General features: G+C 36.2%; 1 protein-coding gene across 30 annotated transcripts in view; it reads left to right on the top strand.

The window, feature by feature from the left end:
- Positions 1 to 17,596, top strand: part of DLG1 (discs large MAGUK scaffold protein 1) — a 285,801-nt gene that overhangs the window by 175,915 nt on the left and 92,290 nt on the right. For all 30 annotated transcript variants that reach the window (XM_060298239.2, XM_060298240.1, XM_060298250.1 and 27 more), the window contains 2 exons: positions 7,643 to 7,763; positions 12,561 to 12,717. In XM_060298239.2, coding sequence (XP_060154222.1) covers positions 7,643 to 7,763; positions 12,561 to 12,717 — 278 coding nt within the window. The remainder of the gene's footprint in view (positions 1 to 7,642; positions 7,764 to 12,560; positions 12,718 to 17,596) is intronic.

The following is a 17,596-nucleotide window of genomic DNA, read 5'->3' as shown; positions in this document are numbered from 1 at the left end:
AGCTTCATTGCCCTAAAAATCCTGTGCGCTGCCTATTCATCCCTCCCTCCCCTCTAACCTCTGGCATCCACTGATCATTTTGCTGCCTCCATAGTTTTGCCTTTTCCAGATTGCCATGTAGTTGGAATCATACAGTATGTAGCCTTTTAAAATCTTAACTTTTTACACCTAAAACAACACAACATTGTAAATCAACTGTACTCCAATAAAAATTAAAAACAAAAAACAAATATGTCATGTTTTACTTTTCATAAAATACATTTTAGATAATTTGATTAACATTTCCAATTTACCTGAAACTCACAAAATGGCATTGAATATATCACATATGTCCAATTGAAATACCCAAATTACACCAAAAAGCCTCAAACTCCTTAAAAACAATTAAAGTAATTAATTAAGCCCTCTGCTGATTTTGTCAAATTTGAGATAACAATTCAGTAAATATTTTAAAATATAGCACAGGCTAAAGTTTTCCATAAACTTTTGAATTAAAGAAGGCCTAGATGTTTGAAAAAAACAAACAAACCTTCTTTCACGTAGTAATGTGCATGAGTTTTTAACTCCTTTGGGTAAATAACCAAGGAGTGCAATTGCTGGGTCGTATGGTATGAATATGTTTAGTTTTATAAGAAACAGCCAAATTGTCTTCCAAAGTGGCTGTACCATTTTGCTTTCCCACCAACAACGTATGAAAGTTCCTGTTACTCCACATCTTCACAAGCATTTTGTGTTATCAGTGCTGTGGTTTTTAGCTATTCTAATAGTTATTCAGCAGTATCACATTGATTTAATAAGCATTTCCTTGATGTCATATGATAAGGAGTATCTGTTCATATGCTTATTTGCCATCTGTATATCTTTTTTGGTGAGGTGTCTGTTAAGAGTCTTTGGCACATTTTTAAATTGGATTGTTTGTTGTCTTGTTGAGTTTAAGAGCTCTTTGCATGTTTTGGCTAAAGTTCATTATCACATATATTTTTTGCAGATATTTTCTCTCAGTCTGTGGCTTGTCTTTTCATTCACTAGACAGTGTCTTTCACAGAGCAGAAATGTTTAATTTTAATGGGGTCTACCTTGTCAGTTTTCTTTCATGGATTGTGCCTTTGGTGTTGTATCTAAAACACCATTGCCAAACCCAAGGTAATCAAGATGTTCTCCTATGTTATCTTCTAGGATTTTTATAGTTTGGGGTTTTACTATGTCTGTGATCCATTTTGAGTTAATTTTCACATGGTTTATGTCTAGATTCTTTTTTTTTTTTGCATGTGGTTGTCCAGTTGTTCTAATAACATCTGTTGAAAAGACTGCCTTTGCTCCATTGTGTTTGCCTTTGCTCCTTTATCAATGATCAGTTGCCTATATATGAGTCTATTTCTGGATTCTCTGTTATATTCCATTGATCCAATATTTTCCTTTTCTTTTGCCAATATCACACTGTCTTGATTACTGTAGCTTTTTAGGAGGTCTTGAACTCAGGTAGTATCAGCCCTCCAACTTTGTTCTTCTGTTTCATTATTGGGTTGTCTATTCTAGGTGTTTTGCCTCTCCATATAAACTCTACAATCAGTTTGACAATATCCACAAAATAACTTACTGGTATTTTGATTGGGGTTGCATTGAATCTGTAGATCAAGTTGAGAAGAACTAATAACATCTTGACAGTATTGAGGCTTCCTATCCATGAACATAGGCTCTCTCTCAATTTATTTAGTTCTTCTTTGATATCTTTCATCAGAGTTTTGTAGTTTTGCTCACGTAGATCATTAGATTTATACCTAAGTATATCATTTTAGGGGATGCTAATGTAAATGGTAGTGTGTTTTTAATTTCAAATTTCACTTGTTCATTGCTGGTATACAGGAAAGCAGTCAACTTTATATATTAACCTTGTATAAAGGTTAATATATACAATATATATAATATATCTTTCAACCTTGCTATAATTGCTTACTAGTTCCATGAGGTTTTTTTGGTCAGTTCTTTCAGATTTTCTACATTGACAATCATGACATCTACAAAGACAGTTTTATTGCTTCTTTCTCAATCTGCATACCTTTTGTTTCCTTTTCTTATGTTAATGCATTAACTAAGACATCCTTCACTTGCTCCTAATTTTAGTGGTAAAGCTTCAAGCTCCTCACCATTAAGTATTATGTTAGCTGTAGGATTTTTGTAGAGTATTCTTTTTTTTTTTTGGCGGTACGTGGGCCTCTCACTGTTGTGGCCTCTCCCATTGCACAGGCTCCGGACGCGCAGGCTCAGCGGCCATGGCTCACGGGCCCAGCTGCTCCGCAGTGTGTGGGATCTTCCCGGACCAGGGCAAGACCCGTGTCCCCTGCATCTCTCAACCACTGCGCCACCAGGGAAGCCCGAGTATTCTTGATCAGGTTGACAATACTCCCCACTATTCCTAGTTAACTGAGAGATTTTCGTATAAATTGATATTTTGGATTTTATCAAATGCTTTTTCTTCATCTATTGATATGATTATGTAACTTTTCTTTAGCCTGTTGTTGTGATGGATCATATTGTTTTTTGAATGTTGAACCAGCCTTGCATACCTGGGATAAATCCCAGATGCTTGTGGTATATAATTCTTTTTATATATTGTTGGATTTGATTTGCTAATATCTTGTTGAAGATTTTTTCCATTTATATTCATGAGCGATGTTGTTCTAGAGGGTTTTTTCTTATGATTTCTTTGTCTGGTTTTGTTAGGATAATGCTGGCCTCATAGAATGAGGAGGTATTCCCTTGGCTTCTGTCTGCTGGAAGAGGTTATAGAGAATTGGTGTAATTCCTTTCTTAAAAGTTTGGTAGAACTCACCACTGAAGGTTATCATTATGGATTCAGTTTCTTTAATAGATATAGGCTTGTTCAGATTGCCTGTTTCTTTTTTGTGAGTTTTGGCAGATTGTGTCTTTCAAGGAATTGGTCCATTTCATCTAGGTTATCAAATCTGTGGGCATAAAGTTCTTCATAGTACTTACTATTCTTTTAATCTCCATGGAATCTGTAGTGATGTGCCCTCTTTCATTTCTGTCTTCTCTCTTTTTTTCTTAGTTAGCCTGGCTGGAGGCTTATTGATTTTATTGATCTTTTCAAAGAACCAACTTTTGGTTTTATTGATTTTTTTTAATCTGTTGATTTCCTGTTTTATTTATTTATTTATTTTTAATTTATTTATTTTATTTATTTATTTTTGGCTGCCATCGGGTCTTCCTTGCTGCACGCAGGCTTTCTCCAGTTGCAGCAAGCAGGGGCTACTCTTCGTTTCAGTGCGCGGGCTTCTCATTGAGGTGGCTTCTCTTGTCGCAGAGCTCAGGATCTAGGCGCGTGGGATTCAGTAGTTGTGGCGCGCAGGCTCTAGAGCGCAGGCTCAGTAGGTGTGGTGCACGGGCTTCATTGCTCCACAGCATGTGGGATCTTCTTGGTCCAGGGCTCAAACCCATGTCCCCTGCATTGGCAGGTGGATTCTTAACCACTGCACCACTAGGGAGCCCAGATTTCCTATTTTTAATTTCATTGATTTCTGCTCTAATTTTTTATTATTTTTTTTCCTTCTGTTTACTTTGAATTTAATTTACTCTTTTTCTAGTTTTATTAGGTGGAAGCTAAGATGATTCATTTTAGATCTTTCTTTTTTTTCTAATATATGCATTCAGCACTATAAATTTCCCTCTAAGCACTGCTTTTGCTGTATCCCACAGGTTTTTTTTTTTTTTTTTTGCGGTACGCGGGCCTCTCACTGTTGTGGCCTCTCCCGTTGTGGAGCACAGGCTCCGGACGTGCAGGCTCAGCAGCTATGGCTCATGGGCCCACCCGCTCCGCGGTATGTGGGATGTTCCCGGACTGGGGCACGAACTCGTGTCCCCTGCATCGGCAGGGGGACTGTCAACCACTGCGCCACCAGGGAAGCCCCTATCCCACAGATTTTGATAGGTTGTGTTTTCATTTTCATTTAGTTCAAAACATTTTTAAAATTTCTCTGGAGATTTCTTCTTTGACCCAAGCGTTATTTAAGAGTGTGTTTGTGTTATTTAATCACCATGTATTGGGGGATTTTTAGCTATCATATTTTTATTGATTTCTAGTTTAATTTCACTGTGGTCTGAGAACGGACATTGTATGATTTCTATTTTTTTTTAATTTGTTAAGGTATGTTTCATAGCCCAGAACATGATCTATCTTGGTGAACGTTATGTGGGAGCTTAAGAAAAATATGTGTTCTGCTGTTGCTGGATGAAGTAGTCTATAGGTGTCCATCATATCCAGTTGATTAGTGATGTTACTGAGTTCAGCTATGTCCTTCCTGATTTTCTGCCTGCTATATTTGTTCATTTCTGATAAAGAGGTGTGGATTAATCTATTTCTCTTTTCAGTCTGTCTGTTTTGGCCTCACATAGTTTGACCCTTTGTTGTTAGGTGTTAAAGATTATCATGTCTTCTTGGAGAACTGACCACTCTATCATTAAGAAATGCCTTTCTTTAATCCAGATAATTTTCCTTACTTTGAAGTCTTCTCTGTCTGAAATTAATATAGCTACTCCTGCTTTCTTTTGATTAGTGTTAGCATGGTATATCTTTCTCCATCCTTTTACTTTTAATATATAGGCCTTTATATTTAAATTGGCTTTCTTGTAGACAGTATATCTTGGGTCTTGGTTTTTTGACCCACTCTGACAGTATCTGTCTTGGAATTGGTGCATTTAGGCCATTGATGTTCTAAGTGATTATTGATATAGTTGGATTAATGTCTATGATATTTGCTACTCTTTTCTGTTTGTTACCCTATTCTTTGCTCCTGTATTTGTCATCTATTTTTTTTCCTGCCTTTTATGGCTTTAATTAAGCATTTTGTGTGATTCTGTTTTCTCTCCTTTCTTAGTGTATTAGTTACATTCTTTTACTTTTTTTTAGTGGTTGCCCTAGAGTTTGCAATATACATGTATAGTAATCTAATTCCACTTTGAGGTAACACTACAGCTTTTTGGATAGTGTGAGTGCCTTATAATAACAAAATAATCCTAATTCCTCCCTCCCATCCCTTGTATCATTGCTGACATTCATTTCATTTATACATAAACATATATACAGACATAGTCGAATACAGTATTGCTATTGTTTTGAACAAAGTGTTATTTGTTAGCTCAATCAGGAATAAGAAAAATAAGAAAAATGAGTTTTATTTTACTTTTGCTTATTCCTTCATCAGTGCTTTTCCTTTCTTTCTGTGTAACTGAGTTTCTGACCTACTAACTTCCCTTCTCTCTAAAGGGCTTCTTTTAACATTTCAAAAGGCAGATCTACTAGCCATAAATGTTCCCTCAATTTTTGTTTGTTTAAGGAAGTCTTTATTTCTTTTTCACTTTTGAAGGATAATTTCACAGGTGGGTTTTTTCTCTTAACACTCCACTGTCTTGCTTGAATGGTTTCTGAGAAGTCATATTTAATTCTTACCTTGCACCTCTATCAGTAAGGTGCAGTTTTTTCCCGTGACTTTTTTTAGGGCTTTTCTTCCCTTTTTTTTATCCTGTAGTTTGAAAAGGATATGCCTAGGTGTAACTTTTCTTTGCATTTAACCTGCTTAGTGTTCTCTGAGCTTCCTAGATCTATGGTTTGGTGTCTGACATTAACTGGAGGAAATTCTCATCATTATTGTTTCAAAGATTTCTTCTATTCCTTTCTCTCCTTTTTCTGCTTTTGGTATTCCCATTACATATATGTTCCACCTTTTGTAGTTCTACCACTGTTCTTGGATATTCTGTTCTGGTTTTTTCCCCCCAGTCATTTTTTCTCTTTGCTTTTCAGTTTTAGAGGTTGCCATTGAGATATCCTCAAGCTCAGATTCTTTCCTCAACCATGTCCAGACTACTAGTAGCTCATCAAAGACATTCTTCATTTCTGTTACAGAGTTTTTGATCTCTAGTGTTTCTTTTTGTTTCTTTCTTAGAGTTTTCATCTCTCCACTTGTATTGCCCATCGTGTTCTTTGTCCATTAGAGCCATTAGCACGTTAATCATTATTGTTTCAAATTCCTGGTCTGATAATTCCAACATCACTGACATATATGAGTCTGGCTCTTATGCTTGCTCTGTCTCTTCAAACTGTGTTTTTGCCTTTTGTGTGTCTTGTAATTTTTTCTTGATAGCCAGGCATGATGTACTGGATAAAAGGAACTGCTGTAAATAGGCCTTTAGTAATATGATGATAAGGTGTTGGAGTGGAAAAGTGTTGAATAGGCCTGTGATTAAGTCTCAGTCCCTTAGTGACCTTGTGCTTCTGCAGTGCTCTTCACAGTGCTTCTCAGTATTCTCCCCAGTTCTGCTCCCTTAGGACAGGATGGCTAGAATTGGCTAGATTTGGTTATTTCCCTTCCCCCAGCTCTGTTGGGCTCTGACAAAACCCCAGCAGGTGAGGCTCTGGTTAAATAGTTTCTTCTGAGGACAGACTGTTAAGAAGAACAAAATGCTTGTAATATATTTCAAAATGGTTCCTTTTCCCCTCCTCCTGCCAGAAGCATGACAGAATTTTTCTCCAGTATTCACTGTGAGAACCTGTAGAGTTCTAGGAGGTAAAACTCACAAAAATGTGGGGCCCCTGATGATGGGGTCCCCCTGGAGTTTTTGACTCCCAAAGTCATCCGCACTGAGCCCCCAACAATTTGTTAATTACAGTTCAGGTTTACTCTACCCCAGCACTTGTTACCACAGAGATTTCTGCTCTAGTAAGTTGTGATTTTCTGTATTCACCTTTCAGTGTCCTTAATTTGGGGGACAGTGTTTTGCCCTATGACTTCTATCTTAAGCATCTAAAAAGGGTTGTTGATTTTTCAGTTTGTTCACCTTTTTAGTTGTTGTTAGGACAGAGTAATGACTCAAAGCTTCTTATATGCCAAGCTGGAAACCAGAAGTCCCTCAATTTATTCTAAAACTTTGTCAAGCATAGCTTTTTGCAAAGCTTTCGGTTTTCGTTATTCACAATCAGATTTTGAGTATACAGTTGATCATTGAACAACATGGGTTTGAACTATGTGGGTCCACTTATACGTGGATTTTTTCAGTACGTACTACAGATCTGCGGTTAGCTGAATCTGTGGATGCAGAACCATGGATATGGAGGCCCAACTATAAAGTTATATGTGCATTTTCAATTTTTTGGAGGGTCAGTGCTTCTAACCCCCATGTTGTTCAGGGATCAGCCATATATACTTTCTAAAAACATTAGTCTGCAAAATAACTTCTTAGAAGAATAAGGTTATTGTATTTAAGACTGATTTGGTTCAGTCTTTCCTATGACAGTCTTTTGATTAATCTTGCCTGGATTTCATTGTGCAAATCAGTTACTGTAACTCCAGTTACTGTAAAACTAAACTCCTTTTTAGTTCTGTTTTCTCAGAGAAACCAAATGGAATAAGTTTGCTTTACTGATCTGAATTTCTAAACTAGTTTTTACCTGGAAACTTGAGCTTCTCTAATTTTTTTACCTAGTAAATAAATTTTCTCTACCAAATTCTATTATATAAATGAGCGAATATGAATTATACATTAATTAACTTTGAAACTGATAATCCACAAATGTGGTACTAAATGGTATGTTTCCTTTTTCAAGTGTTTTTTTACTTACTTTATTTTGAAGCTTCTTCTCAGCCTGTTGATAACCATGTTAGCACATCTTCCTACTTGGGCCAGACACCAGCATCACCAGCCAGATATTCACCTGTTTCGAAAGCAGTGCTTGGAGATGATGAAATTACAAGGTAACGAACTGAATAGTCATCCTTCTTACATAAAGCCAACTATTAGATGGAGTTATAGTTAGCCAACTAGGATAGTCACAATTTTCAGGACTAATTTTATTAACAGGTAGTGAACCTAAACCTTATTTTTTTTTATTGGAGGGTTCATTGAAGGGCCATAAGTGTAAAAATATATTAGAGGGCTTCCCTGGTGGCGCAGTGGTTGAGAGTCCGCCTGCCGATGCAGGGGACACGGGTTCGTGCCCCGGTCTGGGAAGATCCCACATGCCGCGGAGTGGCTGGGCCCGTGAGCCATGGCCGCTGAGCCTGCGCGTCCGGAGCCTGTGCTCCGCAACGGGAGAGGCCACAACAGTGAGAGGCCCGTGTACCACAAAAATATATATATATATATAACAAATAAATTACTGCTTTTTTTTTAGTGTTGCTACTTATTCTGACACCTAAAATTTACTTCCATCTAACATTACTAACATTACTCACTAACAGTTTTTTAGATTAACTGTCTTTTTTTTTTTTGCGGTACTCGGGCCTCTCACTGTTGTGGCCTCTCCCATTGCGGAGCATAGTCCAGATGCGCAGGCTCAGTGGCCATGGCTCACGGGCCCAGCCGCTCCGTGACATGTGGGATCCTCCTGGACTGGGGCACGAACCCGTGTCCCCTGCACCAGCAGGCAGACTCTCAACCACTGTGCCACCAGGGAAGCCCTAACTGTCTTTTTATTCCCCAAAAAACTCTTTTATCTAAGTGGGAAAAAAAGTGAAAAAATATTTTAGATCTTTTTCACATTATTCAACATAGTAATATGATAATATGTTTGAACAGTTTGCTTTATAGCTTTTGTAGAAGTAAATTATGTAGTAGTATTTCATATTATAGCATTTAATGTTAAAATGTATGACAATTCATGTCATTTTATGTTTTTATTAATTGTATTACTGTTAGCATTATTATTTTTGAACCTTTATAATTATAATTATTCTTTATTTGTTAGACTCCTGACTCTAAGCAGTGATCTCTTAAATGTCAGATAGGGGTGTTTGTCTTTGTCCTCTTCTTCAGGAGTTAGCAATATTGAGAACTTAATTTAATAGGTGCTCAGTAATTGTTTTAGGATGAAAATTACTGGAAAGAATAGTGTTTGTGATTATATGTTTGTGGTGTGAATTCTCAAGGCTGTTAATCTTTAGTCTGTGCTAGTATACTGACATATCATGGTCGTTTTATTGTTGCTGTTATTTTCTAATACTGCTTCTTTATAGAAGTAAAGAGGAAGTAGTTAATGGCTTATCTAGTCTTTAATCAGCATATTTTTCAAATTAAAAATATGTCATATTAACATCTTGATTGCTGTTCCCCATCTTTTTTCACTCCATATCTGTTGTCTAGAATATTTGTTGGACTCTGTAGTATTACACAACAGGCCTACCTGTTTTCTGTATTCTTCTGTAAAAATCAGGCAGTTGATTATTGAATATGTCTTCCTAAATGGTGAGTGTTTTATCACTCCCTTTTGATCATTATACTCCTTTGCCCAGATAATGAAGTACAGATATCTTTACTTCATATTAGAAGTTCTCCACAATTTAACCCTAAACAATTTTTCAGAGATTATATCGCATTACCAATAAAAAGAGAAAATAAAAGGAATCCCAACATACAAACAGTTAATAATTCTAAAGTTCATTTTTTAACAGCTTTATTGAGATATGATTTACAAACCATACAGTTTACCATTTAAAATGTACAACACAGTGATTTTTAGTATATTACATTATAATTTTTTTAAATTGTGGTAAAATATATATAACATAAAATTTGCTATTGTAACCATTTTCAAATTGCGATTCAGTGGCATTAATTGCATTTATGATGTTTATGACCAACACCACTATCTTTTTCCAAACCCTGTTCAGGACTTCTCTGCTGATCCAGTGATTAAGACTTCACGCTTCCCAGCTGCATAGCACAGGGAGATCAGCTCGGTGCTTTGTGACCACCTGGGAGGGTGGGAGGGAGACGCAGGAGGGAGGAGATATGGGAATATATGTATATCTGATTCACTTTGTTATAAAGCAGAAACTAACACAGCATTATAAAGCAATTATACTCCATTAAAGATTTTTTTTTTTTTTTTTTTTTTGCGGTATGTGGGCCTCTCACTGTTGTGACCTCTTCCGTTGTGGAGCACAGGCTCCGGACCCACAGGCTCAGCGGCCACGGCTCACGGGCCCAGCTGCTCCGTGGCATATGGGATCTTCCTGGACCCGGGCAGGAACCTGCGTCCCCTGCATTGGCAGGCGGACTCTCAACCACTGCGCCACCAGGGAAGCCCCTAAAGATGTTTTTTTAAAAAAAAAAAAGACTACGCTTCCAATGCAGGGGGCGTGGGTTTGATCCCTGGTCAGGGAACTAAGATCCCACATGCCGCATGGCGCAGCAAAAGAAAAGAAACAAACCCTTTTCATCACCTCAGACAAACTCTATAACCATTATGCAGTAATTCCACATTTCCCTGTTCTCCCAGCTCCTGGTAGCTTCTAATCTACATTTTTTCTCTCTGAATTTTCATATTCTAAATTGTTCATGTAGTGAAATCTTATAATACTTAACCTGTTGTATCTGGCTTCTTTCACATAGCATAATGATGTTTTCAAGATTCATACATGTTGTAGCATGTATCAGAACTTCATTTCTGGTTATGGCTGAATAACATTTCATTATATGTATGTACAACATTTTGTTTATCCATTCATCTGTTGATGGACACTTGGGTTGTTTCCACCTTTTGGGTATTGTGAATAATGCTGGGATAAACACTGGCATGCACATATCTGCTTGCATACCTGCTTTTAGTTCCTTTAGATACATACCTAGAAGTGGAATTACTGGGTCATATGGTAACTATGTTTAGGTTCATGAGGAACCACCTAACTGTTTTCTGTACCAGCCACCCCGTTTTACATTCCCACCATCAATATATGAGGATTCCAGTTTCTCCACATCTTCAGCAACATTTGTTTTTTCTCTTTTGTTTTGTTTTATAGCCATTGTTATAGGTGAGACGTATTTCATTGTGATGTTGATGCATTTCCCTAGTGCCTAATGATGTTGAGCATCTCTTCAAGTGCTTATGTTATTTGAAAATTCAATTTATTTTCCTCTGGAAATACTATTGGATTTCAGCAGGGTATTTTTTAATTATTATTTGCTAATGCAAAATTATAATTCATACATATATTTTAATGTATTATAGGAACCCTAAACCATGAGTCCACAATCTAACAAGGAAGTAAGACCAGCATAGTGAAACCTGTCTTGTGCCCCTGATCCTACACTGCTTCTCCTACATTGCCCCACCAAGTTAACTCCTTTCCTGAATTTTGGATTTACTATTCCCTTTTTTCTTTCATATAGGTGTTTATGTATATATTTCCTAAACAACATATTGTTGAATTTTGCCATTTTTGACAAGAAAATACTCAGTATAATTTTGTTAATCCTGTAAGTGAACTGACAAAACTGATTAATGATGAATACCTATGTATGACTAGAAAACACACCGCTTTAAGTTTTGAGCAGACAAATATTTAAGAAGATTAATTCCACATTATATGGAAGGATCCCTAAAATACAGTTTTTAGAAATATTTACTTCTGTTAAGCCGTTTGTTACCAAAAGCTTTCTGCAGTGTTTTAGAAAAAGCAAATTAAATTTTTAAAATATTTACCAAATATGATACATTCTAATCTCAAATGATATTCTGTGATTCATCATATCTAAAACAGTCAGCTCTTGGAATTTTCATGGTCTTACTGGAAGATGTAAATGGTTTTCACACAATTATGTATAAGTGGCAGCAAATGGGAAATGTTATTAGTGGTAAGATGTATTCTGATTTCAGAGATTTTAAATTGGGAGTTGGAGGGAACAAAAGAGATGCATCTTAGAATGGATGAAAAGCAGAGATAGGTAGATGAATTGGAGGGATGTGACTTAAGAAATAAAGATATTTAATTACTTTATATAGAAAGTCTAGAGATGGGCATTTCTAACATTTGTGTAGCAAAACTAGGTCCATGGTATCTCTGGGATTCTGCTGGTTATCTTCATGATTGTGATATGTCCAAATCAGTAACAGGATTTTATAGTTCATTCTTTTGTGTGGGAGTGATTTGGAATAAGGAGGGGAACAAATACGCTTTGTATGGGGACAGAATATGCTTTGTCCTTGTTAGAGTCTTTCTTTGGGAAGTGACAGTAAAATTTCCTGTTATTTCTTAGAGACCAGAATAGGGTCATAGCCTCACCTTAGCAAACAGGAGTGAAATTGCAGTGACTGGCATAAGTTATTCATGATTGATCCGTTTGAGAGTAGAAAGGGGGCCTTCCTACCTTCTCTAAGACAAAGGGATATCTGCCTTTTACAACATGTAAGAAGTAGAGACAGTGACTGCTTCTTAGGCAGTGAAGTGTGTGCAACATCAGCTTTTCATGAGTATTATTTTTTGAGTATGCTCTTTATATCATTATTTTTTAATTTCCACATTTTCTCCTTTTTATTTTAGTTTTATGTTTGTTTCTTAACAAGGATTTTTAGCTTCTATATAAAATTAGGATTTTTCCTTTTAATTTCTAGGCTTGGAAAGAATCTCTTTACCCCAGAGTTTAGAAAACTTTAAATTTCATCTGACTTTTTTTATAATATGGAAATATGATTTATCAGTAGGGAATTCTCATTGATAGAAAGTCAAGTTCTCTATATGTTTTAAGGTATTCAATATTTTTTTAATTTTCAGGGAACCTAGAAAAGTTGTTCTTCATCGTGGTTCAACAGGCCTTGGTTTCAACATTGTAGGAGGTGAAGATGGAGAAGGAATATTTATTTCCTTTATTTTGGCTGGCGGACCTGCTGATCTTAGTGGAGAGCTCAGGAAAGGAGATCGTATTATATCGGTAGGATATGTTAATCAAAATAATGTTTTTATTATTTTAACTATGACCTGTTAATTATTAAACCTTTTGTTTTTTATATTCTAAAGTTATGGGAGGTATTTTGGCTATCTTCTTCTAACATTTTACAACTTAATTGTAGAATTACAGTGTTGACCGGGAACATGTTCTGTATGATAGATTTTCTTTTGGTATTTGACTTACTTATAAGAGATCAGTCTTTATGAATGTGCTTGAAGGAAGTATGTATTCTCTATTTGTTGACTGCAAGGTTTTCTGTATGTCTGTTAACTCATCCTTGTTACTTGCATAGTTCATATCTTCTTTATACTTCAATCTGTTATCGCCTTATCTGTTTTTTTTTTGTTTTTTTTGTTTTTTTGTGGTACGCGGGCCTCTCACTGTTGTGGTCTCTCCTGTCGCGGAGCACAGGCTCCAGACGCGCAGGCTCAGCAGCCATGGCTCACGGGCCCAGCCGCTCCGCAGCATGTGGGATCTTCCCGGACCGGGGCACGAACCCGTGTCCCCTGCATCGGCAGGCGGACTCTCAACCACTGCGCCACCAGGGAAGCCCAACCTTATCTGTTATTAAAGGAGACTTTTTAAGTTTATCTGAATGGTGGGTTTAACAGTTTTTCCTGGCAGCAATTATTTTCCTTATATCTTTGAAACTATGTTACTATGTGCATCTAATTTTAGAATCAGCATTCCTTCCTGGTGAGTTGAAATTTTTTACCATTAGGTTATGATCCTCTTTACTTGTAATAATGGTTTTTACCCTAGAAGCTATAATGCCTGATATTACTGTGGCTATGCTGACTTTTTTGCTTGATATTTGCCTCATCTTTTCTCCATTTTTTACTTTCAGTTTGTGTCTGTGCTTATGTGGCTATTACCCATACAGTTTTAGACTAAAACCTTATCAGTAATTCAGCTGTTCTCCCAAATGACTCAGATTTGGGGAAGCCTTAATTATAATGGGGCTGTTTCTAGTATTTTACTTCTGTTTCATTTATATATCCCTCAAACTTAGTCATTTTTCTTTTTGTTTATGAACAGCTAATCCAAGTGTTCTACAATTTTTTGTTCATCATCCTTTCTTGTATCTTACTTCTTATGTGTTTCTCAGCAAGTCACTACCAGCATTGGGACTGGATTCATAGTATAGGACTATCTTGATCACTGTAGAAAATTTAGCTTTTCTAGCTCCCATCCTCATGCTAATAGAACTCCTTAGTTATTTCATAAAGCAAAAATGTCCCTCAAATATCCAAATGCACCTTAGTGGGAGCTCTTAGATTGTTCTTTTAGCAGTGATTTCTTGATAGTAATTACTCTTAACGTTTACCTGGAACTGTTTTTAATTTGCCCTCACTTATAAATTTAGTCTGGAACTGTATGTTGACAAGTGTTGTCTCTCAATACTATGAACATATTACTTTATACTATCTGTCTTCTTTCGTTGTTGTTTAACAAAAAAGATCACTCTTTGTTGTTTGTAGGTGATTTCTTTTTTTTTACTGATTGCTTTTAAGTCTCTTAGTCTTTGGTACACTGCAGTTTTACTAAAATGTGTCTGTGTCTAGCATTTTATTTATTCTATCTGGAATTCATTATGCTTGCTGAATCAGAGGAGTCCTGTCTCATCAATTCTGGAATCTTTTAAATTTTGCCTTTCCCACATTTTGTGTATTCTGTCCTTCTTGAACTCCTATGAGAGAGGACATTGCCATTCTGTTCTCCATGTCTTTTAATCCCAATTTCATATTTATCAACTCTATCTCCTTGTACTTAATTTCAGTCAGATCTGTTTTCTAGCTCATAAATTTTCTTCATCTGTGTCTAATCTGCTCTTTAGGCTAAAACTAACTTTTTCATTTCAAAGTACCATTTTCTTTCTAGAAGTTCTTTCTAATTCTTTTTCAAATCTTCCTTGGTGGTTTTGCGGGAGTCTTGATTAAAGTTTCTTATGTTCTTTTAGGTTTTTCTTTTAAACCTATTTATCTTACACAGGCATACCTTGAAGATATTGCAGGTTCAGTTCCAGACCACCACCAAAACAGATATTACGATAAAGCAAGTCAAACAAATATTTTGGTTTCCCAGTACATGTATAACTTATAATTATACTATATTGTAGTTTATTAGATTAGCATTATATCTTAAAAAACAATGTCCATACCTTAATTTTAAAAATACTTTATTGCTAAAAAATGCTAACCATCATCTGAGCCTACAGAAAGTCATACTCTTTTTGCTGGTGGAGAGTTTGAAATATTGCAAGAATTATTAAAATGTGACAGAGACACGAAGTGAGCAAATGCTGTTGGAAAAATGGCACCAATAGACTTGCTCAAAGCAGGGTTGCCACAAACCTTCAATTTGTAAAAAATGCAAAGTACAATAAAGTGAAGCACAGTAAAATGAGATAAGCTTGTATTCTATAAATAATAGTTCTGTTTTCTGAAGTTTGTAGGTATCTAATACATGTTACTTTATGGTGACTTACAGTACATTGTTTTCCTATGTTCTGAATTTTTCATTGTGAACTTAATGTCAGTAGTACTTTATGTACTTCACATGTGGGTATTCAGTGCTGCCTGAATTGGGGAGTGGTATTCTTTGAAAAATATCTTAAGTCGATTGTGGTAGACTTGGGAGCATCATTCTTATCATCATTTTTCCATTGAGAAAACTGAAGTTTAAAGGGTGATTTGCTCATAGTAGCTAATAAAACCTAATAAGTGGTATAGGCAGGATTTACCTTAACCACTATATTATGCTACGTCATTTTGTTTTTAATTAAAAATTTAAGTAATGCTTTCTGAAATTTTGGGATCTGAGATATAGGGATAAAACCTATATCCTGGGTCAGCAATGCTATTCAGTATTGATAACTATTTTAAATCATTTTTTCAATATAAAGTAAAGAAAATCAGAAAGTACTCTTCAAACTGAAGATACATGTGGCTGGAACATGATGGGAAAAGCATTCCAAAAATTGGATCTTTTATTGCAGTTTTCAGATTGCAGTCCCTCTTGCCACCTGATCCTTCCCTGCATATACTTAGACATATCATCATATTCCTGCAGCCTACCTTTTTGAGGATTCTTTATAGTTCAAGATAGACTGAGTCTAAGACAGAAAGAAGGTGGCTAATGATTTACAAAAGTAGAGCTCTTTCTGGTTTTAGCTGTTCTGAGATATTGGTATAACTAACTGATATTTGAATGAAAGTCTTGGGAATTTGAGTCTTCAAATAAGCTATGGTACTTTGTTAAGGATTATAGTACTACAATTTTAGAAAATAAAGGAAATTATTAATATGCAGTGCAAGTAAATGAAAATTGTACCCATATGCTTCAGGCTACAGCAACTAAAATAGCATAGTACCACCCCAAAATAGTGATTATTGGAACAGAACTGTGAAGCAGAAATACACCTTAGTTACAGTGTTAGAATGTTGAGGGCCTTAAGAGACCATCACTCTTAACCATAACAACCCAAACCATCTGGATAAGTTTAGAAAAACTAAACTCATCAGAGAACTGAGGATTCAAAGTGACCTAAGTAAAGTAACTTCCAGATAGTAACTAGCCCTACATAGAAGAGAAGACACCCATGGCAGCTGCTCCTTGGAAGAGCGGTGGGAGAAAGAGAAGGGTTAGACGGGGATAGCGAGGAACCAACCAAACTTTACCCCAACATGTAATGGCCTCAGTGGACTGGTGAAACTGATAAAAAATTCTGGGAAGCCGCAGAGCAAGTCCTTACCTACCTGCCAACTCTTTTCCATGGGTCTTCACTAAGACCTCAGAGCTTGTAAACCGAAGGTTGTGAAACAACAGGGAATTAAGAAAAAGTTATTACTGAGTCATACAGAGCAGAGCATCCCAAAATACAAGGCACCTGCCAGTAAATAGGAGACCTTGAGCAGAAGATCTGTGAAAACTAATCTCAGCAACTCCGTACTTTGAGCTGCTCAGGGATGAGAGTGGGGCAAGAAAGCTGAGAAAAAGCCCTCTGAGGCAGTGTGGACAGAGATACCTCCAAGAAATAGCAAGCCTGGGACAGGTCTAGAGAGCAAAGAAAACTTACCAGCAACCTCAGAAGCTGGCAGCAGGGTTATAAAGGTGTATGTGTGTGTGTGTGTGTGTGTGTGTGTGTGTGTGTGTGTAATGAGATGAGATCTTTACACCAGTAAAGGGAATTTTACCAGTGCTCATAGCCTAAGCACCTCAGAAAGAAAAGTCTTAATTCTGCTCTCAAAACATTTGAAACTAAACTTAAACTAAAACAAAATCCAGTAGCAGCTCAACTATAGATCATATAGATACAGCTGCCCCACTCTAGTGGCCTGGCACAAGGATTATTCCCAATTCTGGAATTAAATATTATTTATTTTTTATTTCAACCTCTACTGTTATTTTATCCAAAGTGTCTACTTTATAATTAAAAATTACAAAACATGCAAAAAAGAAAGAAAAGCTGGTTGTCAAGACAAAACAGTATAAGTAACTTGAGAAAAAGCTCAGATGTTGGATTTATCAAACAGGTATTTTAAAATGAGATAAAATGATGATGATAAAAATACTAAAGGATATAGGAGTAAAGGTAGACAATATGGATGATAAGATGGGAGAATTTCAGCAAAGATATAGAACATATGAAAAATGAGTCACATGGAATTGCTAGAAATTTTTTTTTTAACTATCACAAGTGAAAATTTTGTCTGAAAGGCATAACAGCACACTGGAATCTGAAGAGGGAAGAATCAGTGAATTTGAACATAGGTCAAAGAAAATTTCCAAACTGAAACGTAAATCAGGAGGGGTGGAGGGAAAATCAGGGAAAAAAAGTAGACCAGAGCATCCAAGGTCT

Source organism: Globicephala melas, chromosome 4 (assembly GCF_963455315.2).
Source record: "Globicephala melas chromosome 4, mGloMel1.2, whole genome shotgun sequence".
In the NCBI taxonomy this organism is placed as follows: Eukaryota; Metazoa; Chordata; class Mammalia; order Artiodactyla; family Delphinidae; genus Globicephala; species Globicephala melas.
This window is presented reverse-complemented; position numbering and strand designations above follow the sequence as displayed.